Here is a 27,545-nt window from a genome sequence, read left to right on the forward strand (position 1 = left end):
AAAATAACACAGACTTCTAACTACTGACTATGTATAAAACACACTTTACAGTAAGATTCCCTGTCTCCACTGTGAGATTTAAAAAAACTCCTTAAAAAGTTTAAATGAGAAATCTAGGGGGTAAGAATTTAGAGAGCGAATAACACAACATAACCATGAGTCAGTGGATATCATTTTCTAAAAATCCTAAGCTGTAGCTCCAACAAAGCTGTTGCAATAGAAAATGGAGCAAAACAATGCAATACCATTCATATTAGCCATCTGGAGAGCACACAAGGGTGGAGTAACCCCTGCATGTAGAAATACATAAAAACCCTTTTAACAGCATGAAAAACAAGCAGACTGACACAGACACGGTAACTGCTAAGTCTAATAATGGTGAAAATCTTTTTCCGCTGCATGTTGCATTCTTTTAAACAATTTTATCTTAATATATATTTTGTAATGTTCGAACACTTTTTATTTGAACATTACAGGATGATAACATAAGTATGACAAAATAATCCACACTCAAGCTCCACTTACTCGCTGCATCTTATTAACTACTCATATCTTATGGCCTATGGTAAGTTAGCTGCGAGTCCAGTAAGTGGCCCTTCAGATCAGATTATTTCATCACACCACTGTTTCCATGGTCAAGAATGAACTTTAACACTGAGCTTTTCCAGCGCTGTCCATTTACTGTTGGTTTATGGAATTAAAACAGAATTTAACATAGTGTATGAAACCAATAGATGAATAATTACAATTCAATAAAATTAAACAGCAACTGTATAAATGTTCAGTGAAAGTACAGAGTACACACACACCCCCACAGCAGAGGAGTCTGGGTGACATCACTCCCGTTAATTAAACCTGTGGGGTAAAAAAAAAAAAATAGTGACTCAGTTTAGTCATGTAGACAGAATGATCAGAATTAAATCATTAATATTGTATTACTACTAATTCATATCTGCTACAAGAAAAGACAAAGTGACATTTTCTCCCCTCAGTCCTCAGAGTCATAATGTACAGTACCTACAACACAGAGCAGAGCTGCAGAGAGTTTGATCAGACCAGCTGTGATCATCATTCTGCTCTGAAGAAAATGAACTTGGATGTGAGCCACTGTCAGTCTATGTGAGGGGAGGTGTAACGTAACAACAGAGATATGAAGGGTTGAATAAGGGAGTGTCACAAATGTATGATGATCTGTGATTGTGCTCAAGGTCCCCCTACTGTACAGGAGTTTCTGGGGTTTTTGTTCAGCTTCCACATGTGTCTGTATCACTGTGTTGACTCACAGCACAGAAATACAAGCCTTGATCTCCTGGCTCCAGATTTTCCACTGTGAATGTCCCGCTCTCAGCATCAGGTTTAGTGGCTGAGAATTTCTTTTTGTTGAAATCTCCAAAGTCGTTGTTTGATGTTGTTGTGAACACAATTAGTTTCATATTTTCTCCAGGCAGCTGCCTGTACCAGTACATCTGGGAGTAGGTAACACCCTTGGTGTGGTTGCAATGCATCTTTGCACTTTCACTCTGGTTCTTCCACAGTATGGGGGTCTGGTTAACATCATTGCCATCAGTAGTACCTGTGTATTTAAGCAGTTAAAGTTACAAACTGTGAACCTAAAAATACAACAACAAACTTGTAATATTAAATATACTAATTTCTATTGAATTACCTGAAGTCCACAGCAAAAAGACTGACAATATGAGGAGGTCTTGTTTGATGATGATGATGTCCATGTTCTGTGAGACAGAAGCCGCCTGAGTCTCTTAGTTACAGAGACATGAGGAGTTGAAGGTGGGAGTGTCACTGTATTCAAATGATCTGTATGTACATGGTTGTATAGGTGGTGCTGTAGGTCCCCCTACAGTTAATCACTAACATGAACAATACCTGTAATTCAGATCAGTAGCAACAGCACTAATGTAAAAGTCTAACTTATGATCTAGTCTGATTTTGAAATCCTTGACATGGTGTTTCTTTATCAATACAGTCATCAAACTGACTGTAGGAGGTTTAAAGGTGTTGCTTTTATCAATCCTGTAGCTGATGAGACAATATCACAAACATTATGTTGTGCACATCCAAAGGTTGCCATGACTACATGTTGTTGAACTGTGGGCCTACACCATGACCTCAGAGGGGGTCAGACCTATGTGAAAAACAGCTGATAAAATCTCCAAAGGCCTGGTTTAGATGGAGGCTGGCTGCAGGTGTTCAGGGGCCTGAAAGTCTTGTGTGTCTGGCGTTGGGTTTTGACTGGAAGGTTTTTGTATTGACTTGAGGAGAATCTGCAGCACTGTGGTAACTGGCAGCACAGAAATACACACCACTGTCATTCAGTGAAACATTAGAAATGGTGAGGTTTGAGTGTTTGCGGCCGTCTCCTTTAAAGCTGATTTTCCCCTTCACGTCGTCCTCAGGGTTTGTGTGTCCCAAATTTAGATATCCCAGGAACTTTAACTTGTGTTTGTCTTGTTTGTACCAGAGAATCTGATCATAATTTGTTATGCTGTGTGCACAGTTGATCTCACTGTCAACAGATTGACCAGTTCTCTTTACGATGAACGGAGGTGTTTGGTCGACACGTTTGGTGTCAGAGGCTCCTGCTGTAAAAAGAACAGATTTTAAAGACTGAAATTATGAATTCTGCATCGTCTTGTATATTTGTGTATTTTTTTTTCTCACCTTTATCTCCTAGTAACTGAAGAACACAAAATACAAAGCCCATGAAGATCATGTTAAAGAAGTTAAGGTGTGAGACTCCACTATCAGCTTTCCTTTCAGTTCCTGTTGATCCAGCGCCTGTGGATGAGAGTGTGTCTCTATCACAGTATAATGAAAAGGGGAGGTGTCAGAGAGGCATAGCTTTAACATTATCAGCATGGAAGGGGGGTGGTGTTATCTTGATACTGTAGTCAGTGAAAGTGTAGGTTGTTGGCCTCCTGTCATTTGTTGAGGTTTGTTTCCCCCTGCTGGTGTGAAAAATACTGTCAAGGCACAACTCACATTATGGCTGATGGTTATTTCACTCCATTGCTGCAGTTTGTGGAAATGTCTCATGATAGTTGGATGATTCTCTTCTAGAGTGAAATATTTTTGACCATTATTTGTGATATTTAATGAAATAATAAGACGAGAAACACATAAAGAGAAGTGTACATTATTGATATGATTATTGATATGCTTTATTTAGTCCAATAAAGGACGAGCCTTTTCAATAATTCCAATTAAATGAGTTGATACTGTAGGTTAACTGTTCTCCATCAGCTCATAATGGTTATCATGGTCCAAACATGCCTCTTTCTCTTGAATAACAATGGATTATCCCGTATCCTTTAATTAGCACAACAGTCAAATTGTGTAGAGAAACTGGTTATGACGCCTACAAAAGAAAATATCTCAATAACTGAATTTACCATGTCAGCAAATCTTACCCCTTTTACAGTAATAACTATGTTGTCATGTTATTACATAATATCAGGAGAGACTTTAGTACAGAGGTTTTTGTTCAGCTTCCACATGTGTCTGTATCACTGTGTTGACTCACAGCACAGAAATACAAGCCTTGATCTCCAGGCTCCAGATTCTTCACTATCAATGTCCCGCTCTCAGCATTAGGTTTAGTGGCTGAGAATTTCCCTTTACTGGACTTTCCAAAGTCATGATCATCGTTACCAGCTGTTGTGAACACAATTAGTTCCATATTTTCTCCAGGCAGCTGTCTGTACCAGTACATCTGGAAGTAGCTGCCACCCTTGGTGTGGTTGCATTCTACTGTTGCATTGTCACCCTTGTTTTCCCACAGTGTTGAAATCTGATGGACGTCACTCCCATCAGTCTGACCTGTGTGTGACAGTAAAGGTTACCAAAGTTTGTTTTAACTCACATACAGCAGAACATTTACAGTGATTTGAGGTTTTGCTTGTTCCTTCTAATAGAAGATGAAGTCAGTAATGCAGTGTACTGATCTTTTTGTACTTTACCTTTTATCCAGAGCAGAAATAGCAGCAAGCTGACGAGACCGTGTTTGATAATGTCCATGTTCAGAGAGTCAGAGTCTTACACAGAACTGTCAGTTAGTTACAGAGATATGAAGAGTGGCAGGTGGGAGTGTCATATATTGTGTGGCGTGTGATCAAAGTGTTACTAGGAGAATCTGTGGTACTCGAGGTCCCCCTACAGTACAGGAGATTATAGTTTTGGTAACAGTTGTGAAAAGTGCTGTGGGGTTTTTGTTCAGCTTCCACATGTGTCTGTATCACTGTGTTGACTCACAGCACAGAAATACAAGCCTTGATCTCCAGGCTCCAGATTCTCTACTGTGAATGTCCCGCTCTCAGCACCAGGTCTGGTGGCTGAGAATTTCTTTTTGTCGAAATCTCCAAAGTCGTTTTTAGATGTTGTTGTGAACACAATTAGTTCCATATTTTCTCCAGGCAGCTGTCTGTACCAGTACATCTGGGAGTAGGCAGCACCCTTGGTGTGGTTGCAGTGTATTGTTGCATTGTCACCCTTGTCTTTCCACAGTATGGGGGTCTGGTTAACATCATTGCCATCAGTAGTACCTGTGTATTTAAGCAGTTTAAGTTACTAACTGTAAACCTAAACAAACAACAACAAACTTGTAATATTTAATATACTAATTTCTTATGAATTACCTGAAGTCCACAGCAAAAAGACTGACAATATGAGGAGGTCTTGTTTGATGATGATGATGTCCATGTTCTGTGAGACAGAAGCCGCCTGAGTCTCTTAGTTACAGAGACATGAGGAGTTGAAGGTGGGAGTGTCACTGTATTCAAATGATCTGTATGTACATGGTTGTATAGGTGGTGCTGTAGGTCCCCCTACAGTTAATCACTAACATGAACAATACCTGACATGGTGTTTCTTTATCAATACAGTCATCAAACTGACTGTAGGAGGTTTAGAGGTGTTGCTTTTATCAATCCTGTAGCTGATGAGACAATATCACAAACATTATGTTGTGCACATCCAAATGTTGCCATGACTACATGTTGTTGAACTGTGGGCCTACACCATGACCTCAGAGGGGGTCAGACCTGTGTGAAAAACAGCTGGTAAAATCTTCAAAGGCCTGGTTTAGATGGAGGCTGGCTGCAGGTGTTCAGGGGCCTGAAAGTCTTGTGTGTCTGGGGTTGGGTATTGACTGGAAGGTTTTTGTATTGACTTGAGGAGAATCTGCAGCACTGTGGTAACTGGCAGCACAGAAATACACACCACTGTCATTCAGTGAAACATTAGAAATGGTGAGGTTTGAGTGTTTGCGGCCGTCTCCTTTAAAGCTGATTTTCCCCTTCACGTCGTCCTCAGTGTTTGGGTTATCCAGATTTAGATATCCCAGGAACTTTAACTTGTGTTTGTCTTGTTTGTACCAGAGAATTTGCCGATAATCTGTTATGCTGTGTGCACAGTTGATCTCACTGTCAACAGATTGACCAGTTCTCTTTATGATGAACGGAGGTGTTTGGTCGACACGTTTGCTGTCAGAGGCTCCTGCTGTAAAAAGAACAGACGAGACTTTAAATACAGAAGTTATTAGCTCTGCGCAGCGTCTTCCTCTGCTTGTAATACTCACCGGTGTTTCCTGGCAGGTGAAGGAAACAAAACAATAAGACCATAAAGATCATGTTCAACACATTTAGAACAGAGACTCTAGCACCAGCTTTCTTGTTCTGTGGATGAGAGCACATCACTGTTCCCATATAACAAACAGGGGAGGTGTCAGATATCTACATCAGTTTTTAACTTCAGAGCACTATCATGTGATCTTTAGGGGGTGTACTGTACGTTGTTAAAACTCATTTCATTTGCAGAGGTTTGCCCCCCCCCCCCGCGGGCGTGAAAAATACCATCAGTGTTTTCATCAAGTAAAGATCTTTGTGAAGCTGGACCTGTTTTTCCATTTCTCAGAAATGTACTGACTCTAGGTCTGATAGTGATTTCAGTTCAGAGCAGCAGTGATGTCCTCTACTGATATATCTGACATACAGACACATTAAAATGAAACCTGTAACTCAGTTTATCTCTCTATTCTTAATGTATTCATTTGCTTTTTGGGTAATGTCCGACTTTTATTATTTTCTTTATTTAATTTGACTTAATTTTATTGATTACTTTATGATCTTTTGAGTTTCTTGATTTTTACTGACAGCACTCCTGCTGGTGACACTTTGGTTTATTTGCACTAACACTAAGACACTTTAGTATGAAGGTCTGGGTGACATCACTCCCATCAGTTAGACCTGTGTGTGTGAGTGTAAAGTTTACCACATGTGAAAATCTGTCCGCTTTTAAACTATTGTTCCCTTCCGCTGTCAGCCCTGAAATAATGGTATTTGCAGACTGTAACGCAGCAAGATGCTTTTTCCTCGACTTTACCTGTCATCTAAAACAGAAGTGAAAATAAGATGAGGAGATCATGATCGATAATGTCCATGTTCTGAAGGTTCGACTCTGAAATGTCAGTGGTAGTGACAGATATATAAAGAGTTGCAGGTGGGCGTGTCCAAATCTTGTGTGACGTTCTCTGAACCTGTCAGCTGCTGTATAAAAATGAATTTGATGAATCAAAGTGTTACTGGGAGAATCTGTGGTACTCGAGGTCCCCCTACAGTACAGGAGATTATAGTTTTGGTAACAGTTGTGAAAAGTGCTGTGGGGTTTTTGTTCAGCTTCCACATGTGTCTGTATCACTGTGTTGACTCACAGCACAGAAATACAAGCCTTGATCTCCAGGCTCCAGATTCTTTACCGTCAGTGTCCCACTTTGAGCATCAGGTTTAGTGGCTGGGAATTTATCCTCTCCGAAGTCAGGTTCATATTGAGCTTTTTTATCTTGAATGAAAAGTATTTGTTTCATATTTTCTTCAGGCAGCTGTCTGTACCAGTACATCTGGTAATAGCTAGCACCCTTGGTGTGGTTGCAATGTATTGTTGCACTTTCACTCTGGTTCTTCCACAGTATGGGGGTCTGATTAACATCATTGCCATCAGTAGTACCTGTGTATTTAAACAGTTAAAGTTACTAACTGTAAACCTAAACATACAATAACAAACTTGTAATATTAAATATACTAATTTCTAATGAATTACCTGAAATCCACAGCAAAAAGATTGACAATATGAGGAGGTCTTGTTTGATGATGATGATGATGTCCATGTTCTGTGAGACAGAAGCTGCCTGAGTCTCTTAGTTACAGAGACATGAGGAGTTGAAGGTGGGAGTGTCACTGTATTCAAATGATCTGTATGTACATGGTTGTATAGGTGGTGCTGTAGGTCCCCCTACAGTTCATCACTACCATGAACAATACCTGTAATTCAGATCAGTAACATTGACCAGGCTGAGGAAGACAGGTTTTATTAACTGATGTATTTTGTGATTGTGTTAAAAACAGAAAATGGGAGGTATCTCTGTTCCTCCAGAGCAGCACTAATGTAAAAGTCTAACTTATGATCTAGTCTGATTTTGAAATCCTTGACATGGTGTTTCTTTATCAATACAGTCATCAAACTGACTGTAGGAGGTTTAGAGGTGTTGCTTTTATCAATCCTGTAGCTGATGAGACAATATCACAAACATTATGTTATGTACATCCAAAGGTTGCCATGACTACATGTTGTTGAACTGTGGGCCTACACCATGACCTCAGAGGGGGTCAGACCTGTGTGAAAAACAGCTGGTAAAATCTTCAAAGGCCTGGTTTAGATGGAGGCTGGCTGCAGGTGTTCAGGGGCCTGAAAGTCTTGTGTGTCTGGGGTTGGGTATTGACTTGAAGGTTTTTGTATTGACTTGAGGAGAATCTGCAGCACTGTGGTAACTGGCAGCACAGAAATACAAACCACTGTCATTCAGTGAAACATTAGAAATGGTGAGGTTTGAGTGTTTGCGGCCGTCTCCTTTAAAGCTGATTTTCCCCTTCACGTCGTCCTCAGGGTATGGGTTATCCAGATTTAGATATCCCAGGAACTTTAACTTGTGTTCGTCTTGTTTGTACCAGAGAATCAGCTCATAATTTGTTATGCTGTGTGCACAGTTGATCTCACTGTCAACAGATTGACCAGTTCTCTTTGTGATGAACGGAGGTGTTTGGTCGACACGTTTGCTGTCAGAGGCTCCTGCTGTAAAAAGAACAGACGAGACTTTAAATACAGAAGTTATTAGCTCTGCGCAGCGTCTTCCTCTGCTTGTAATACTCACCGGTGTTTCCTGGCAGGTGAAGGAAACAAAACAAGAAGACCATGAAGATCATGTTCGACACATTTAGAACAGAGACACTAGCACCAGCTTTCTTGTCCTGCGGATGAGAGCACATCACTGTTCCCATATAACAAACAGGGTTAGGGTTATGATGTCAGATATCTACATCAGTTTCTAACTTCAGAGCACTATCATGTGATCTTTAGGGGGTGTACTGTACGTTGTTAAAACTCATTTCATTTGCAGAGGTTTGCCCCCCCCCCCCGCGGGCGTGAAAAATACCATCAGTGTTTTCAGCAAGTAAAGATTTTTGTGAAGCTGGACCCGTTTTTCCATTTCTCAGAAATGTACTGACTCTAGGTCTGATAGTGATTTCAGTTCAGAGCAGCAGTGATGTCCTCTACTGATATATCTGACATACAGACACATTAAAATGAAACCTGTAACTCAGTTTATCTCTCTATTTTTAATGTATTCATTTGCTTTTTGGGTAATGTCCGACTTTTATTATTTTCTTTATTTAATTTGACTTAATTTTATTGATTACTTTATGATTTTTTGAGTTTCTTGATTTTTACTGACAGCACTCCTGCTGGTGACACTTTGGTTTATTTGCACTAACACTAAGACACTTTAGTATGAAGGTCTGGGTGACATCACTCCCATCAGTTAGACCTGTGTGTGTGAGTGTAAAGTTTACCACATGTGAAAATCTGTCCGCTTTTAAACTATTGTTCCCTTCCGCTGTCAGCCCTGAAATAATGGTATTTGCAGACTGTAACGCAGCAAGATGCTTTTTCCTCGACTTTACCTGTCATCTAAAACAGAAGTGAAAATAAGATGAGGAGATCATGATCGATAATGTCCATGTTCTGAAGGTTCGACTCTGAAATGTCAGTGGTAGTGACAGATATATAAAGAGTTGCAGGTGGGCGTGTCCAAATCTTGTGTGACGTTCTCTGAACCTGTCAGCTGCTGTATAAAAATGAATTTGATGAATCAAAGTGTTACTGGGAGAATCTGTGGTACTCGAGGTCCCCCTACAGTACAGGAGATTATAGTTTTGGTAACAGTTGTGAAAAGTGCTGTGGGGTTTTTGTTCAGCTTCCACATGTGTCTGTATCACTGTGTTGACTCACAGCACAGAAATACAAGCCTTGATCTCCAGGCTCCAGATTCTCCACTGTGAATGTCCCGCTCTCAATATCAGGTTTATTGGCTGAGAATTTCTTTTTGTCGAAATCTCCAAAGTCGTTTTTAGATGTTGTTGTGAACACAATTAGTTTAATATTTTCTCCAGGCAGCTGTCTGTACCAGTACATCTCGGAGTAGTCGATGCCCTTGGTGTGGTTGCATCCTATAGTTGCATTGTCACCCTTGTTTCTCCACAGTATGGGGGTCTGGTTGACATCACTCCCATCAATAAAACCTGTGTACAACACATTGACATTGAGAATTTTAAAGTACACCACTCTTCAACCCTCTACTGCCATCCCTAAACTAAAAGGTTAACTTACCTTTAATCCAAAGCAGAAATATGAAAAAGCTGCAGGGTCCGTGTTTGATCACGTCCATGTTATCACAGTCTGAGGCTCATGTATAACTGTCATGTTATTCACAGAGATATAAAGAGTTGTAGGTGGGAGTGTCACTAGTGTGTGACGCCTGATCCTGCAGCTGTATCAAAAGCCTCTCAGTGAATCAGGATGTAGCTGGGAGTATTTGTGGTGCTTGAGGTCCCCCTACAGTACATGAGACTGATTAGTGAGGGATAGAGGTGTGCTAGCAATACACTGGGGTTTTTGTTCATCTACCAAGTGTGTCTGTATCACTGTGCTCACTGACGGCACAGAAATACAAGCCTTGATCTCCAGGCTTCAGATTCTCCACTGTGAATGTCCCGCTCTCAGCACCAGGTCTGGTGGCTGAGAATTTCTTTTTGTCGAAATCTCCAAAGTCGTATTTAGATGTTGTTGTGAACACAATTAGTTCCATAGTTTCTCCAGGCAGCTGTCTGTACCAGTACATCTGGGAGTAGCTAGCATCCTTGGTGTGGTTGCAGTGTATTGTTGCATTGTCACCCTTGTCTTTCCACAGTATGGGGGTCTGGTTGACATCATTGCCATCAGTAGTACCTGTGTATTTAAGCAGTTAAAGTTACTAACTGTAAACCTAAACAAACAACAACAAACTTGTAATATTAAATATACTAATTTTTAATGAATTACCTGAAGTCCACAGCAAAAAGACTGACAATATGAGGAGGTCTTGTTTGATGATGATGATGTCCATGTTCTGTGAGACAGAAGCCACCTGAGTCTCTTAGTTACAGAGACATGAGGAGTTGAAGGTGGGAGTGTCACTGTATTCAAATGATCTGTATGTACATGGTTGTATAGGTGGTGCTGTAGGTCCCCCTACAGTTCATCACTACCATGAACAATACCTGTAATTCAGATCAGTAACATTGACCAGGCTGAGGAAGACAGGTTTTATTAACTGATGTATTTTGTGATTGTGTTAAAAACAGAAAATGGGAGGTATCTCTGTTCCTCCAGAGCAGCACTAAAGTAAAAGTCTAACTTATGATCTAGTCTGATTTTGAAATCCTTGACATTGTGTTCCTTTATCAATATAGTCATCAAACTGATTGTACGAGGTTTAGAGGTGTTGCTTTTATCAATCCTGTAGCTGATGAGACAATATCACAAACATTATGTTGTGCACATCCAAAGGTTGCCATGACTACATGTTGTTGAACTGTGGGCCTACACCAGGGGTCCCCAAACTTTTTCCTGTGAGGGCCACATAACTTTTCCCTTCTCTGATGGGGGGCCGGGTTCAGTTTGTAACAGAAAAAGTGTGACAATTGCAGGGGTGCCTAAACGTAAAAATTTATTGTTTTCCAGAAAGCCACACATAACCAAATAACCCTTTCCGGGTTCTTCACAGAAAAAAAAGTCAGGAAATAAATAATAACACTATTAATGAAATAAATAATAATAGTTCAGGGGGCCGGGCCAAATGTGGGGGCGGGCCGTATTCGGCCCGCGGGCCTTAGTTTGGGGACCACTGGCCTACACCATGACCTCAGAGGGGGTCAGACCTGTGTGAAAAACAGCTGGTAAAATCTTCAAAGGCCTGGTTTAGATGGAGGCTGGCTGCAGGTGTTCAGGGGCCTGAAAGTCTTGTGTGTCTGGGGTTGGGTATTGACTGGAAGGTTTTTGTATTGACTTGAGGAGAATCTGCAGCACTGTGGTAACTGGCAGCACAGAAATACACACCACTGTCATTCAGTGAAACATTAGAAATGGTGAAGTTTGAGTGTTTGCGGCCGTCTCCTTTAAAGCTGATTTTCCCCTTCACGTCGTCCTCAGTGTTTGGGTTATCCAGATTTAGATATCCCAGGAACTTTAACTTGTGTTTGTCTTGTTTGTACCAGAGAATTTGCTGATAATCTGTTATGCTGTGTGCACAGTTGATCTCACTGTCAACAGATTGACCAGTTCTCTTTATGATGAACGGAGGTGTTTGGTCCACACGTTTGGTGTCAGAGGCTCCTGCTGTAAAAAGAACAGACGAGACTTTAAATACAGAAGTTATTAGCTCTGCGCAGCGTCTTCCTCTGCTTGTAATACTCACCGGTGTTTCCTGGCAGGTGAAGGAAACAAAACAATAAGACCATAAAGATCATGTTCAACACATTTAGAACAGAGACTCTAGCACCAGCTTTCTTGTTCTGTGGATGAGAGCACATCACTGTTCCCATATAACAAACAGGGGAGGTGTCAGATATCTACATCAGTTTTTAACTTCAGAGCACTATCATGTGATCTTTAGGGGGTGTACTGTACGTTGTTAAAACTCATTTCATTTGCAGAGGTTTGCCCCCCCCCCCGCGGGCGTGAAAAATACCATCAGTGTTTTCATCAAGTAAAGATCTTTGTGAAGCTGGACCTGTTTTTCCATTTCTCAGAAATGTACTGACTCTAGGTCTGATAGTGATTTCAGTTCAGAGCAGCAGTGATGTCCTCTACTGATATATCTGACATACAGACACATTAAAATGAAACCTGTAACTCAGTTTATCTCTCTATTTTTAATGTATTCATTTGCTTTTTGGGTAATGTCCGACTTTTATTATTTTCTTTATTTAATTTGACTTAATTTTATTGATTACTTTAAGATTTTTTGAGTTTCTTGATTTTTACTGACAGCACTCCTGCTGGTGACACTTTGGTTTATTTGCACTAACACTAAGACACTTTAGTATGAAGGTCTGGGTGACATCACTCCCATCAGTTAGACCTGTGTGTGTGAGTGTAAAGTTTACCACATGTGAAGATCTGTCCGCTTTTAAACTATTGTTCCCTTCCGCTGTCAGCCCTGAAATAACGGTATTTGCAGACTGTAACGCAGCAAGATGCTTTTTCCTCGACTTTACCTGTCATCTAAAACAGAAGTGAAAATAAGATGAGGAGATCATGATCGATAATGTCCATGTTCTGAAGGTTCGACTCTGAAATGTCAGTGGTAGTGACAGATATATAAAGAGTTGCAGGTGGGCGTGTCCAAATCTTGTGTGACGTTCTCTGAACCTGTCAGCTGCTGTATAAAAATGAACTTGATGAATCAAAGTGTTACTAGGAGAATCTATGGTACTCGAGGTCCCCCTACAGTACAGGAGATTATAGTTTTGGTAACAGTTGTGAAAAGTGCGGTGGGGTTTTTGTTCAGCTTCAACATGTGTCTGTATCACTGTGTTTACTAACAGCACAGAAATACAAGCCTTGATCTCCAGGCTCCAGATTCTCCACTGTGAATGTCCCGCTCTGAATATCAGGTTTAGTGGCTAAGAATTTCTTTTTGTCGAAATCTCCAAAGTCGTTTTTAGATGTTGTTGTGAACACAATTAGTTTAATATTTTCTCCAGGCAGCTGTCTGTACCAGTACATCTGGAAGTAGTCGATGCCCTTGGTGTGGTTGCATCCTATAGTTGCATTGTCACCCTGGTTCTTCAATAGTATGGGGGTCTGGTTGACATCACTCCCATCAATAAAACCTGTGTACAACACATTGACAGTGAGAATTTTAAAGTACACCACTCTTCAACCCTCTACAGCCATCCCTAAAATAAAAGCTTAACTTACCTTTAATCCAAAGCAGAAATATGAAAAAGCTGCAGGGTCCGTGTTTGATCACGTCCATGTTATCACAGTCTGAGGCTCATGTATAACTGTCATGTTATTCACAGAGATATAAAGAGTTGTAGGTGGGAGTGTCACTAGTGTGTGACGCCTGATCCTGCAGCTGTATCAAAAGCCTCTCAGTGAATCAGGATGTAGCTGGGAGTATTTGTGGTGCTTGAGGTCCCCCTACATTACCTGAGACTGATTAGTGAGGGATAGAGGTGTGCTAGCAATACACTGGGGTTTTTGTTCATCTACCAAGTGTGTCTGTATCACTGTGCTCACTAACGGCACAGAAATACAAGCCTTGATCTCCAGGCTCCAGATACTTTACTGTCAGTGTCCCACTTTGAGTATCAGGTTTAGTGGCTGGGAATTTATCCTCTCCGAAGTCAGGTTCATATTGAGCTTTTTTATTTTGAATGAAAAGTATTGGTTTCATATTTTCTCCAGGCAGCTGTCTGTACCAGTACATCTGGTAATAGTTAGCATCCTTGGTGTGGTTGCAATGTATTGTTGCACTTTCACTCTGGTTCTTCCACAGTATGGGGGTCTGGTTAACATCATTGCCATCAGTAGGACCTGTGTATTTAAACAGTTAAAGTTACTAACTATAAACATACAACAACAAACTTGTAATATTAAATATACTAATTTCTAATGAATTACCTGAAGTCCACAGCAAAAAGACTGACAATATGAGGAAGTCTTGTTTGATGATGATGATGTCCATGTTCTGTGAGACAGAAGCTGCCTGAGTCTCTTAGTTACAGAGACATGAGGAGTTGAAGGTGGGAGTGTCACTGTATTCAAATGATCTGTATGTACATGGTTGTATAGGTGGTGCTGTAGGTCGCCCTACAGTTCATCACTACCATGAACAATACCTGTAATTCAGATCAGTAACATTGACCAGGCTGAGGAAGACAGGTTTTATTAACTGATGTATTTTGTGATTGTGTTAAAAACAGAAAATGGGAGGTATCTCTGTTCCTCCAGAGCAGCACTAAAGTAAAAGTCTAACTTATGATCTAGTTTGATTTTGAAATCCTTGACATGGTGTTTCTTTATCAATACAGTCATCAAACTGACTGTAGGAGGTTTAGAGGTGTTGCTTTTATCAATCCTGTAGCTGATGAGACAATATCACAAACATTATGTTGTGCACATCCAAAGGTTGCCATGACTACATGTTGTTGAACTGTGGGCCTACACCATGACCTCAGAGGGGGTCAGACCTGTGTGAAAAACAGCTGGTAAAATCTTCAAAGGCCTGGTTTAGATGGAGGCTGGCTGCAGGTGTTCAGGGGCCTGAAAGTCTTGTGTGTCTGGCGTTGGGTTTTGACTTGAAGGTTTTTGTATTGACTTGAGGAGAATCTGCAGCACTGTGGTAACTGGCAGCACAGAAATACAAACCACTGTCATTCAGTGAAACATTAGAAATGGTGAGGTTTGAGTGTTTGCGGCCGTCTCCTTTAAAGCTGATTTTCCCCTTCACGTCGTCCTCAAGGTTTGGGTTATCCAGATTTAGAAATCCCAGGAACTTTAACTTGTGTCCTTCTTGTTTGTACCAGAGAATCTTATTATAATCTGTTATGCTGTGTGCACAGTTGATCTCACTGTCAACAGATTGACCAGTTCTCTTTATGATGAACGGAGGTGTTTGATCGACACGTTTGGTGTCAGAGGCTCCTGCTGTAAAAAGAACAGATTTTAAAGACTGAAATTATGAATTCTGCATCGTCTTGTATATTTGTATATTTTTTTTCTCACCTTTATCTCCTAGTAACTGAAGAACACAAAATACAAAGCCCATGAAGATCATGTTAAAGAAGTTAAGGTGTGAGACTCCACTATCAGCTTTCCTTTCTGGTCCTGTTGATCCAGCGCCTGTGGATGAGAGTGTGTCTCTATCACAGTATAATGAAAAGGGGAGGTGTCAGAGAGGCATAGCTTTAACATTATCAGTATGGAAGGGGGGTGGTGTTATCTTGATACTGTGGTCAGTGAAAGTGTAGGTTATTGTCCTCCTGTCATTTGTTGAGGTTTGTTTCCCCCTGCTGGTGTGAAAAATACTGTCAAGGCACAACTCACATTATGGCTGATTGTTATTTCACTCCATTGCTGCAGTTTGTGGAAATGTCTCTTGATTTTTGGATGATTCTCTTCTAGAGTGAAATATTTTTGACCAGTTTTTGTGATATTTAATGAAATAATAAGACGACAAACACATAAAGAGAAGTGTACATTATTGATATGATTATTGATATGCTTTATTTAGTCCAATAAAGGACGAGCCTTTTCAATAATTCCAATTAAATGAGTTGATACAGTAGGTTAACTGTTCTCCATCAGCTCATAATGGTTATGATGGTCCACACATGCCTCTTTGTCTTGAATAACAATGGATTATCCCGTATCCTTTAATAACCCCACAGGCAAATTGTGTAGAGAAACTGGTTATGACGCCTACAAAGAAAATATCTCAAAAACTGAATTTACCATGTCAGCAAATCTTACCTTTGTTACAGTAATAACTATGTTGTCATGTTATTACATAACATCAGGAGAGACTTTAGTACAGAGGTTTTTGTTCAGCTTCCACATGTGTCTGTATCACTGTGTTGACTCACAGCACAGAAATACAAGCCTTGATCTCCAGGCTCCAGATTCTTCACTATCAATGTCCCGCTCTCAGCATTAGGTTTAGTGGCTGAGAATTTCTCTTTACTGGACTTTCCAAAGTCATGATCATCGTTACCAGCTGTTGTAGACACAATTAGTTCCATATTTTCTCCAGGCAGCTGTCTGTACCAGTACATATATACGTAGCCACCACCCTTGGTGTGGTTGCAGTGTATTGTTGCATTGTCACCCTTGTTTTCCCACAGTGTTGAAATCTGATGGACGTCACTCCCATCAGTCAGACCTGTGTGTGACAGTAAAGGTTACCAAAGTTTGTTTTAAGTCACATACAGCAGAACATTTACAGTGATTTGAGGTTTTGCTTGTTCCTTCTAATAGAAGATGAAGTCAGTAATGCAGTGTGCTGATCTTTTTGTACTTTACCTTTTATCCAGAGCAGAAATAGCAGCAAGCTGACAAGACCGTGTTTGATAATGTCCATGTTCAGAGAGTCAGAGTCTTACACAGAACTGTCAGTTAGTTACAGAGATATGAAGAGCGGCAGGTGGGAGTGTCACATATTGTGTGAAGTGTTACTGGGAGAATCTGTGGTACTCGAGGTCCCCCTACAGTTCAGGAGATTATAGTTTTGGTAACAGTTGTGAAAAGTGCTGTGGGATTTTTGTTCAGCTGCCACATGTGTCTGTATCACTGTGTTGATTCACAGCACAGAAATACAAGCCTTGATCTCCAGGCTCCAGATTCTCCACTGTGAATGTCCCGCTCTAAGCAGCAGGTCTGGTGGCTGAGAATTTCTTTTTGTCGAAATCTCCAAAGTCGTTTTTACCTGTTTTTGTGAACACAATTAGTTCCGTAGTTTCTCCAGGCAGCTGTCTGTACCAGTACATTTGGGAGTAACTAGCATCCTTGTTATGTTTACAGTGCATTGTTGCATTGTCACCCTTGTCTTTCCACAGTATGGGGGTCTGGTTGACATCACTCCCATCAATAAAACTTGTGTCCAACACATTGATAGTGAGAATTTTAACTAAACCACTCTTCAACCCTCTACAGCCACCCCTAAAATAAAAGGTTAACTTACATTTAATCCAAAGCAGAAATATGAAAAAGCTGCAGGGTCGTGTTTGATCACGTCCATGTTATCACAGTCTGAGGCTCATGTATAACTGTCATGTTATTCACAGAGATATAAAGAGTTGTAGGTGGGAGTGTCACTAGTGTGTGACACCTGATCCTGCAGCTGTATCAAAAGGCTCTCAGTGAATCAGGATGTAGCTGGGAGTATTTGTGGTGCTTGAGGTCCCCCTACATTACCTGAGACTGATTAGTGAGGGATAGAGGTGTGCTAGCAATACACTGGGGTTTTTGTTCAGCTTCCACATGTGTCTGTATCACTGTGTTGACTCACAGCACAGAAATACAAGCCTTGATCTCCAGGCTCCAGATTCTCCACTGTGAATGTCCCACTCTCAGCACCAGGTCTGGTGGCTAAGAATTTGTTTTTGTCGAAATCTCCAAAGTCGTTGTTTGATGTTGTTGTGAACACAATTAGTTTCATATTTTCTCCAGGCAGCTGTCTGTACCAGTACATCTGGTAATAGCTAGCACCCTTGGTGTGGTTGCAATGCATCTTTGCACTTTCACTCTGGTTCTTCCACAGTATGGGGGTCTGGTTAACATCATTGCCATCAGTAGTACCTGTGTATTTAAGCAGTTAAAGTTACAAACTGTGAACCTAAACATACAACAACAAACTTGTAATATTAAATATACTAATTTCTAATGAATTACCTGAAGTCCACAGCAAAAAGACTGACAATATGAGGAGGTCTTGTTTGATGATGATGATGTCCATGTTCTGTGAGACAGAAGCCGCCTGAGTCTCTTAGTTACAGAGACATGAGGAGTTGAAGGTGGGAGTGTCACTGTATTCAAATGATCTGTATGTACATGGTTGTATAGGTGGTGCTGTAGGTCCCCCTACAGTTCATCACTACCATGAACAATACCTGTAATTCAGATCAGTAACATTGACCAGGCTGAGGAAGTAAGGTTTTATTAACTGATGTATTTTGTGATTGTGTTAAAAACAGAAAATGGGAGGTATCTCTGTTCCTCCAGAGCAGCACTAAAGTAAAAGTCTAACTTATGATCTAGTCTGATTTTGAAATCCTTGACATGGTGTTTCTTTATCAATACAGTCATCAAACTGACTGTAGGAGGTTTAGAGGTGTTGCTTTTATCAATCCTGTAGCTGATGAGACAATATCACAAACATTATGTTGTGCACATCCAAAGGTTGCCATGACTACATGTTGTTGAACTGTGGGCCTACACCATGACCTCAGAGGGGGTCAGACCTGTGTGAAAAACAGCTGGTAAAATCTTCAAAGGCCTGGTTTAGATGGAGGCTGGCTGCAGGTGTTCAGGGGCCTGAAAGTCTTGTGTGTCTGGGGTTGGGTTTTAACTGGAAGGTTTTTGTATTGACTTGAGGAGAATCTGCAGCACTGTGGTAACTGGCAGCACAGAAATACACACCACTGTCATTCAGTGAAACATTAGAAATGGTGAGGTTTGAGTGTTTGCGGCCGTCTCCTTTAAAGCTGATTTTCCCCTTCACGTCGTCCTCAGGGTATGGGTTATCCAGATTTAGATATCCCAGGAACTTTAACTTGTGTTTGTCTTGTTTGTACCAGAGAATCCGATCATAATTTGTTATGCTGTGTGCACAGTTGATCTCACTGTCAACAGATTGACCAGTTCTCTTTACGATGAACGGAGGTGTTTGGTCGACACGTTTGGTGTCAGAGGCTCCTGCTGTAAAAAGAACAGATTTTAAACTCTGAAATTATGAACTCTGCACCGTCTTGTATATTTGTGTATTTGTTCTTCTCACCTTTATCTCCTAGTAACTGAAGAACACAAAATACAAAGCCCATGAAGATCATGATAAAGAAGTTAAGGTGTGAGACTCCACTATCAGCTTTCCTTTCAGGTCCTGTTGATCCAGCGCCTGTGGATGAGAGTGTGTCTCTATCACAGTATAATGAAAAGGGGAGGTGTCAGAGAGGCATAGCTTTAACATTATCAGCATGGAAGGGGGGTGGTGTTATCTTGATACTGTGGTCAGTGAAAGTGTAGGTTGTTGGCCTCCTGTCATTTGTTGAGGTTTGTTTCCCCCTGCTGGTGTGAAAAATACTGTCAAGGCACAACTCACATTATGGCTGATTGTTATTTCACTCCATTGCTGCAGTTTGTGGAAATGTCTCTTGATTTTTGGATGATTCTCTTCAAGAGTGAAATATTTTTGACCAGTATTTGTGATATTTGAGGAAATAATCAGACGACAGACACACAAAGAGAAGTGTACATTATTGATATGATTATTGATATGCTTTATTTAGTCCAAAAAAGGACGAGCCTTTTCAATGATTCCAATTAAATGAGTTGATACTGTAGGTTAACTGTTCTCCATCAGCTCATAATGGTTATGATGGTCCACACATGCCTCTTTCTCTTCAATAACAATGGATTATCCCGTATCTTTTAATAAGCACAACAGTCAAATTGTGTAGAGAAACTGGTTATGACGCCTACAAAAGAAAATATCTCAATAACTGAATTTACCATGTCAGCAAATCTTACCTTTGTTACAGTAATAACTATGTTGTCATGTTATTACATAACATCAGGAGAGACTTTAGTACAGAGGTTTTTGTTCAGCTTCCACATGTGTCTGTATCACTGTGTTCACTCACAGCACAGAAATACAAGCCTTGATCTCCAGGCTCCAGATTTTCCACTGTGAATGTCCCGCTTTCAGCATTAGGTTTAGTGGCTGAGAATTTCTTCTTGTCGAAATTTCCAAAGTCATTTTTAGCTGTTGTTGTGAAGACAATAAGCTCCATAGTTTCTCCAGGCAGCTGTCTGTACCAGTACATCTGGAAGTAAAGATCACCCTTGGTGTGGTTGCAGTGTATTGTTGCATTGTCACCCTTGTTTCTCCACAGTGTTGAAGTCTGACGGACGTCACTCCCATCAGTCTGACCTGTGTGTGACAGTAAAGGTTACCAAAGTTTGTTTTAACTCACATACAGCAGAACATTTACAGTGATTTGAGGTTTTGCTTGTTCCTTCTAATAGAAGATGAAGTCAGTAATGCAGTGTGCTGATCTTTTTGTACTTTACCTTTTATCCAGAGCAGAAATAGCAGCAAGCTGACGAGACCGTGTTTGATAATGTCCATGTTCAGAGAGTCAGAGTCTTACACAGAACTGTCAGTTAGTTACAGAGATATGAAGAGTGGCAGGGGGGAGTGTCATATAAGTATAACTGGGAGAATCTGTGGTACTCGAGGTCCCCCTACAGTACAGGAGATTATAGTTTTGGTAACAGTTGTGAAAAGTGCTGTGGGATTTTTGTTCAGCTGCCACATGTGTCTGTATCACTGTGTTGACTCACAGCACAGAAATACAAGCCTTGATCTCCAGGCTCCAGATTCTCCACTGTGAATGTCCCGCTCTCAGCACCAGGTTTAGTGGCTGAGAATTTCTTTTTGCTGACATCTTCAAAGTCGTGATCTTTATTAAACGGTGTTGTGAACACAATTAGTTCCATAGTTTCTCCAGGCAGCTGTCTGTACCAGTACATCTGGAAGTAGCCACCACCCTTGGTGTGGTTGCAGTGTATTGTTGCATTGTCACCCTGGTTCTTCCACAGTATGGGGGTCTGGTTGACATCACTCCCATCAATAAAACCTATGTACAACACATTGAAAGTGAGAATTTTAACTAAACCACTCTTCAACCCTCTACAGCCACCCCTAAAATAAAAGGTTAACTTACCTTTAATCCAAAGCAGAAATATGAAAAAGCTGCAGGGTCGTGTTTGATCACGTCCATATTAACAAAGACTGAGGCTCATGTATAACTGTCATGTTATTCACAGAGATATAAAGAGTTGTAGGTGGGAGTGTCACTAGTGTGTTACGCCTGATCCTGCAGCTGTATCAAAAGCCTCTCAGTGAATCAGGATGTAGCTGGGAGTATTTGTGGTGCTTGAGGTCCCCCTACAGTACATGAGACTGATTAGTGAGGGATAGAGGTGTGCTAGCAATACACTGGGGTTTTTGTTCATCTACCAAGTGTGTCTGTATCACTGTGCTCACTAACGGCACAGAAATACAAGCCTTGATCTCCAGGCTCCAGATTCTTTACCGTCAGTGTCCCACTTTGAGCATCAGGCTTAGTGGCTTGTAATTTATCCTCTCCGAAATCAGGTTCATTTTGAGCTGGCAGCTGTCTGTACCAGTACATCTGGTAGTAGGTAACACCCTTGGTGTGGTTGCAATGCATCTTTGCACTTTCACTCTGGTTCTTCCACAGTATGGGGGTCTGGTTAACATCATTGCCATCAGTAGTACCTGTGTATTTAAGCCGTTAAAGTTACTAACTGTGAACCTAAACATACAACAACAAACTTGTAATATTAAAAATACTAATTTCTAATGAATTACCTGAAGTCCACAGCAAAAAGACTGACAATATGAGGAGGTCTTGTTTGATGATGATGATGTCCATGTTCTGTGAGACAGAAGCCGCCTGAGTCTCTTAGTTACAGAGACATGAGGAGTTGAAGGTGGGAGTGTCACTGTATTCAAATGATCTGTATGTACATGGTTGTATAGGTGGTGTCGTAGGTCTCCCTACATTTCATCACCACCACGAACAATACCTGTAATTCAGATCAGTAACATTGACCAGGCTGAGGAAGACAGACTTTATTAACTGATGTATTTTGTGATTGTGTTAAAAACAGAAAATGGGAGGTATCTCTGTTCTTCCAGAGCAGCACTAAAGTAAAAGTCTAACTTATGATCTAGTCTGATTTTAAAATCCTTGACATGGTGTTTCTTTATCAATACAGTCATCAAACTGACTGTAGGAGGTTTAGAGGTGTTGCTTTTATCAATCCTGTAGCTGATGAGACAATATCACAAACATTATGTTGTGCACATCCAAAGGTTGCCATGACTACATGTTGTTGAACTGTGGGCCTACACCATGACCTCAGAGGGGGTCAGACCTGTGTGAAAAACAGCTGGTAAAATCTTCAAAGGCCTGGTTTAGATGGAGGCTGGCTGCAGGTGTTCAGGGGCCTGAAAGTCTTGTGTGTCTGGCGTTGGGTTTTAACTGGAAGGTTTTTGTATTGACTTGAGGAGAATCTGCAGCACTGTGGTAACTGGCAGCACAGAAATACACACCACTGTCATTCAGTGAAACATTAGAAATGGTGAGGTTTGAGTGTTTGCGGCCGTCTCCTTTAAAGCTGATTTTCCCCTTCATGTCGTCCTCAGGGTATGGGTTATCCACATTTAGATATCCCAGGAACTTTAACTTGTGTTTGTCTTGTTTGTACCAGAGAATCCGATCATAATTTGTTATGCTGTGTGCACAGTTGATCTCACTGTCAACAGACTGACCAGTTCTCTTTATGATGAACGGAGGTGTTTGGTCGACACGTTTGGTGTCAGAGGCTGCTGCTGTGAACAGAACAGATTTTAAACTCTGAAATTATGAACTCTGCATCGTCTTGTATATTTGTGTATTTGTTTTTCTCACCTTTATCTCCAAGTAACTGAAGAACACAAAATACAAAGCCCATGAAGATCATGTTAAAGAAGTTAAGGTGTGAGACTCCACTATCAGCTTTCCTTTCAGGTCCTGTTGACCCAGCGCCTGTGGATGAGAGTGTGTCTCTATCACAGTATAATGAAAAGGGGAGGTGTCAGAGAGGCATAGCTTTAACATTATCAGCATGGAGGGGGGGTGGTGTTATCTTGATACTGTGGTCAGTGAAAGTGTAGGTTGTTGGCCTCCTGTCATTTGTTGAGGTTTGTTTCCCCCTGCTGGTGTGAAAAATACTGTCAAGGCACAACTCACATTATGGCTGATTGTTATTTCACTCCATTGCTGCAGTTTGTGGAAATGTCTCATGGTTGTTGGATGATTCTCTTCTAGAGTGAAATATTTTTGACCAGTATTTGTGATATTTAATGAAATAATCAGACGACAGACACACAAAGAGAAGTGTACATTATTGATATGATTATTGATATGCTTTATTTAGTCCAATAACGGACGAGCCTTTTCAATAACTCCAATTAAATGAGTTGATACTGTAGGTTAACTGTTCTCCATCAGCTCATAATGGTTATGATGGTCCAAACATGCCTCTTTGTCTTGAATAACAATGGATTATCCCGTATCCTTTAATAAGCACAACAGTCAAATTGTGTAGAGAAACTGGTTATGACGCCTAAAAAAGAAAACATCTCAAAAACTGAATTTACCATGTCAGCAAATCTTACCTTTGTTACAGTAATAACTATGTTGTCATGTTGTGACATAACATCAGGAGAGACTTTAGTACAGAGGTTTTTGTTCAGCTTCCACATGTGTCTGTATCACTGTGTTCACTCACAGCACAGAAATACAAGCCTTGATCTCCAGGCTCCAGATTCTTCACTATCAATGTCCCGCTCTCAGCATCAGGTTTAGTGGCTGAGAATTTCTCTTTACTGGACTTTCCAAAGTCATGATCATCGTTACCAGCTGTTGTAGACACAATTAGTTCCATATTTTCTCCAGGCAGCTGTCTGTACCAGTACATATATATGTAGTCACCACCCTTGGTGTGGTTGCATTCTACTGTTGCATTGTCACCCTTGTTTTCCCACAGTGTTGAAGTCTGATGGACGTCACTCCCATCAGTCTGACCTGTGTGTGACAGTAAAGGTTACCAAAGTTTGTTTTAACTCACATACAGCAGAACATTTACAGTGATTTGAGGTTTTGCTTGTTCCTTCTAATAGAATATGAAGTCAGTAATGCAGTGTGCTGATCTTTTTGTACTTTACCTTTTATCCAGAGCAGAAATAGCAGCAAGCTGACGAGACCGTGTTTGATAATGTCCATGTTCAGAGAGTCAGAGTCTCACACAGAACTGTCAGTTAGTTACAGAGATATGAAGAGTGGCAGGGGGGAGTGTCATATAAGTGTTACTGGGAGAATCTGTGGTACTCGAGGTCCCCCTACAGTACAGGAGATTATAGTTTTGGTAACAGTTGTGCAAAGTGCTGTGGGGTTTTTGTTCAGCTTCCACATGTGTCTGTATCACTGTGTTGACTCACAGCACAGAAATACAAGCCTTGATCTCCAGGCTCCAGATTCTCCACTGTGAATGTCCCGCTCTCAATACCAGGTCTGGTGGAACACAATTAGTTCCATAGTTTCTCCAGGCAGCTGTCTGTACCAATACATCTGGAAGTAGCCACCACCCTTGGTGTGGTTGCAGTGTATTGTTGCATTGTCACCCTTGTCTTTCCACAGTATGGGGGTCTGGTTGACATCACTTCCATCAATAAAACCTGTGTACAACACATTGACAGTGAGAATTTTAAAGTAGACCACTCTTCAACCCTCTACTGCCATCCCTAAAATAAAAGGTTAACTTACCTTTAATCCAAAGCAGAAATATGAAAAAGCTGCAGGGTCTGTGTTTGATCACGTCCATGTTATCAAAGACTGAGGCTCATGTATAACTGTCATGTTATTCACAGAGATATAAAGAGTTGTAGGTGGGAGTGTCACTAGTGTGGGACGCCTGATCCTGCAGCTGTATGAAAAGCATCTCAGTGAATCAGGATGTAGCTGGGAGTATTTGTGGTGCTTGAGGTCCCCCTACAGTACATGAGACTGATTAGTGAGGGATAAAGGTGTTCTAGCAATACACTGGGGTTTTTGTTCATCTACCAAGTGTGTCTGTATCACTGTGCTCACTAACGGCACAGAAATACAAGCCTTGATCTCCAGGCTCCAGATTCTTTACCGTCAGTGTCCCACTTTGAGCATCAGGTTTAGTGGCTGGAAATTTATCCTTTCCGAAGTCAGGTTCATATTGAGATTTTCTATCTTGAATGAAAAGTATTTGTTTCATATTTTCTCCAGGCAGCTGTCTGTACCAGTACATCTGGTAATAGGTAGCACCCTTGGTGTGGTTGCAGTGTATTGTTGCACTTTCACTCTGGTTCTTCCACAGTATGGGGGTCTGGTTAACATCATTGCCATCAGTAGTACCTGTGTATTTAAGCAGTTAAAGTTACTAACTGTAAACCTAAACATACAACAACAAACTTGTAATATTAAATATACTAATTTCTAATGAATTACCTGAAGTCCACAGCAAAAAGACTGACAATATGAGGAGGTCTTGTTTGATGATGATGATGTCCATGTTCTGTGAGACAGAAGCTGCCTGAGTCTCTTAGTTACAGAGACATGAGGAGTTGAAGGTGGGAGTGTCACTGTATTCAAATGATCTGTATGTACATGGTTGTATAGGTGGTGCTGTAGGTCCCCCTACAGTTCATCACTACCATGAACAATACCTGTAATTCAGATCAGTAACATTGACCAGGCTGAGGAAGACAGGTTTTATTTACTGATGTATTTTGTGATTGTGTTAAAAACAGGAAATGGGAGGTATCTCTGTTCCTCCAGAGCAGCACTAAAGTAAAAGTCTAACTTATGATCTAGTCTGATTTTGAAATCCTTGACATGGTGTTTCTTTATCAATACAGTCATCAAACTGACTGTAGGAGGTTTAGAGGTGTTGCTTTTATCAATCCTGTAGCTGATGAGACAATATCACAAACATTATGTTGCGCACATCCAAAGGTTGCCATGACTACATGTTGTTGAACTGTGGGCCTACACCATGACCTCAGAGGGGGTCAGACCTGTGTGAAAAACAGCTGGTAAAATCTTCAAAGGCCTGGTTTAGATGGAGGCTGGCTGCAGGTGTTCAGGGGCCTGAAAGTCTTGTGTGTCTGGGGTTGGGTTTTAACTGGAAGGTTTTTGTATTGACTTGAGGAGAATCTGCAGCACTGTGGTAACTGGCAGCACAGAAATACACACCACTGTCATTCAGTGAAACATTAGAAATGGTGAGGTTTGAGTGTTTGCGGCCGTCTCCTTTAAAGCTGATTTTCCCCTTCACGTCGTCCTCAGGGTTTGGGTTATCCACATTTAGATATCCCAGGAACTTTAACTTGTGTTTGTCTTGTTTGTACCAGAGAATCTTATTATAATTTGTTATGCTGTGTGCACAGTTGATCTCACTGTCAACAGATTGACCAGTTCTCTTTACGATGAACGGAGGTGTTTGATCGACACGTTTGGTGTCAGAGGCTCCTGCTGTAAAAAGAACAGATTTTAAAGACTGAAATTATGAACTCTGCATCGTCTTGTATATTTGTATTTTTGTTTTTCTCACCTTTATCTCCTAGTAACTGAAGAACACAAAATACAAAGCCCATGAAGATCATGTTAAAGAAGTTAAGGTGTGAGACTCCACTATCAGCTTTCCTTTCAGGTCCTGTTGACCCAGCGCCTGTGGATGAGAGTGTGTCTCTATCACAGTATAATGAAAAGGGAAGGTGTCAGAGAGGCATAGCTTTAACATTATCAGCATGGAGGGGGGGTGGTGTTATCTTGATACTGTGGTCAGTGAAAGTGTAGGTTGTTGGCCTCCTGTCATTTGTTGAGGTTTGTTTCCCCCTGCTGGTGTGAAAAATACTGTCAAGGCACATCTCACATTATGGCTGATTGTTATTTCACTCCATTGCTGCAGTTTGTGGAAATGTCTCATGATTGTTGGATGATTCTTTTCTAGAGTGAAATATTTTTGACCAGTATTTGTGATATTTAATGAAATAATAAGACGACAAACACATAAAGAGAAGTGTACATTATTGATATGATTATTGATATGCTTTATTTAGTCCAAAAAAGGACGAGCCTTTTCAATAATTCCAATTAAATGAGTTGATACTGTAGGTTAACTGTTTTTCATCAGCTCATAATGGTTATGATGGTCCACACATGCCTCTTTCTCTTGAATAACAATGGATTATCCCGTATCCTTTAATAAGCACAACAGTCAAATTGTGTAGAGAAACTGGTTATGACGCCTACAAAAGAAAATATCTCAATAACTGAATTTACCATGTCAGCAAATCTTACCTTTGTTACAGTAATAACTATGTTGTCATGTTATTACATAACATCAGGAGAGACTTTAGTACAGAGGTTTTTGTTCAGCTTCCACATGTGTCTGTATCACTGTGTTCACTCACAGCACAGAAATACAAGCCTTGATCTCCAGGCTCCAGATTCTCCACTGTGAATGTCCCGCTTTCAGCATTAGGTTTAGTGGCTGAGAATTTCTTCTTGTCGAAATTTCCAAAGTCATTTTTAGCTGTTGTTGTGAAGACAATAAGCTCCATAGTTTCTCCAGGCAGCTGTCTGTACCAGTACATATATACGTAGCCACCACCCTTGGTGTGGTTGCAGTGTATTGTTGCATTGTCACCCTTGTTTTCCCACAGTGTTGAAGTCTGATGGACGTCACTCCCATCAGTCTGACCTGTG

The 27,545-nt window shown here is 40.8% G+C and overlaps 1 protein-coding gene and 8 gene segments (V, D, J or C); all 9 read right to left on the bottom strand.

Moving 5' to 3' along the window:
• Window positions 1–1,244: 1,244 nt before the first annotated feature.
• LOC130180344 (T cell receptor beta variable 18-like) lies at window positions 1,245–1,800 on the bottom strand. The segment is given in 2 exon segments: window positions 1,245–1,573; window positions 1,667–1,800. Coding segments are annotated over 2 exon segments (393 nt in total).
• A 1,702-nt stretch (window positions 1,801–3,502) lies between these two features.
• LOC130180345 (T cell receptor beta variable 29-1-like) lies at window positions 3,503–4,064 on the bottom strand. The segment is given in 2 exon segments: window positions 3,503–3,837; window positions 3,978–4,064. Coding segments are annotated over 2 exon segments (393 nt in total).
• Window positions 4,065–4,230: 166 nt separating this feature from the next.
• On the bottom strand, window positions 4,231–5,087 carry LOC130180346 (T cell receptor beta variable 18-like). The segment is given in 2 exon segments: window positions 4,231–4,559; window positions 4,653–5,087. Coding segments are annotated over 2 exon segments (393 nt in total).
• Window positions 5,088–7,709: 2,622 nt separating this feature from the next.
• On the bottom strand, window positions 7,710–8,322 carry LOC130179834 (T cell receptor alpha variable 5-like). The segment is given in 2 exon segments: window positions 7,710–8,139; window positions 8,219–8,322. Coding segments are annotated over 2 exon segments (444 nt in total).
• Window positions 8,323–9,225: 903 nt separating this feature from the next.
• LOC130180347 (T cell receptor beta variable 19-like) lies at window positions 9,226–9,878 on the bottom strand. The segment is given in 3 exon segments: window positions 9,226–9,258; window positions 9,358–9,647; window positions 9,736–9,878. Coding segments are annotated over 3 exon segments (381 nt in total).
• Window positions 9,879–10,024: 146 nt separating this feature from the next.
• LOC130180348 (T cell receptor beta variable 29-1-like) lies at window positions 10,025–10,516 on the bottom strand. The segment is given in 2 exon segments: window positions 10,025–10,353; window positions 10,447–10,516. Coding segments are annotated over 2 exon segments (393 nt in total).
• Window positions 10,517–11,369: 853 nt separating this feature from the next.
• Window positions 11,370–13,426, bottom strand: LOC130180350 (uncharacterized). The gene is made up of 4 exons (XM_056393845.1): window positions 13,369–13,426; window positions 13,008–13,280; window positions 11,861–11,977; window positions 11,370–11,781 (listed from the first exon to the last, which is right to left on the bottom strand). Exons 1-4 carry the CDS (start codon window positions 13,424–13,426, stop codon window positions 11,390–11,392), a joined length of 840 nt encoding a protein of 279 aa, XP_056249820.1. The 3' UTR covers window positions 11,370–11,389.
• Window positions 13,427–17,422: 3,996 nt separating this feature from the next.
• Window positions 17,423–17,978, bottom strand: LOC130180351 (T cell receptor beta variable 18-like). The segment is given in 2 exon segments: window positions 17,423–17,751; window positions 17,845–17,978. Coding segments are annotated over 2 exon segments (393 nt in total).
• A 4,131-nt stretch (window positions 17,979–22,109) lies between these two features.
• Window positions 22,110–23,691, bottom strand: LOC130180352 (T cell receptor alpha variable 5-like). The segment is given in 3 exon segments: window positions 22,110–22,594; window positions 22,674–22,790; window positions 23,553–23,691. Coding segments are annotated over 3 exon segments (648 nt in total).
• Window positions 23,692–27,545: the final 3,854 nt, after the last annotated feature.

The sequence above is a fragment of the Seriola aureovittata genome, chromosome 13, assembly GCF_021018895.1.
Source record: "Seriola aureovittata isolate HTS-2021-v1 ecotype China chromosome 13, ASM2101889v1, whole genome shotgun sequence".
Classification (NCBI taxonomy): Eukaryota; Metazoa; Chordata; class Actinopteri; order Carangiformes; family Carangidae; genus Seriola; species Seriola aureovittata.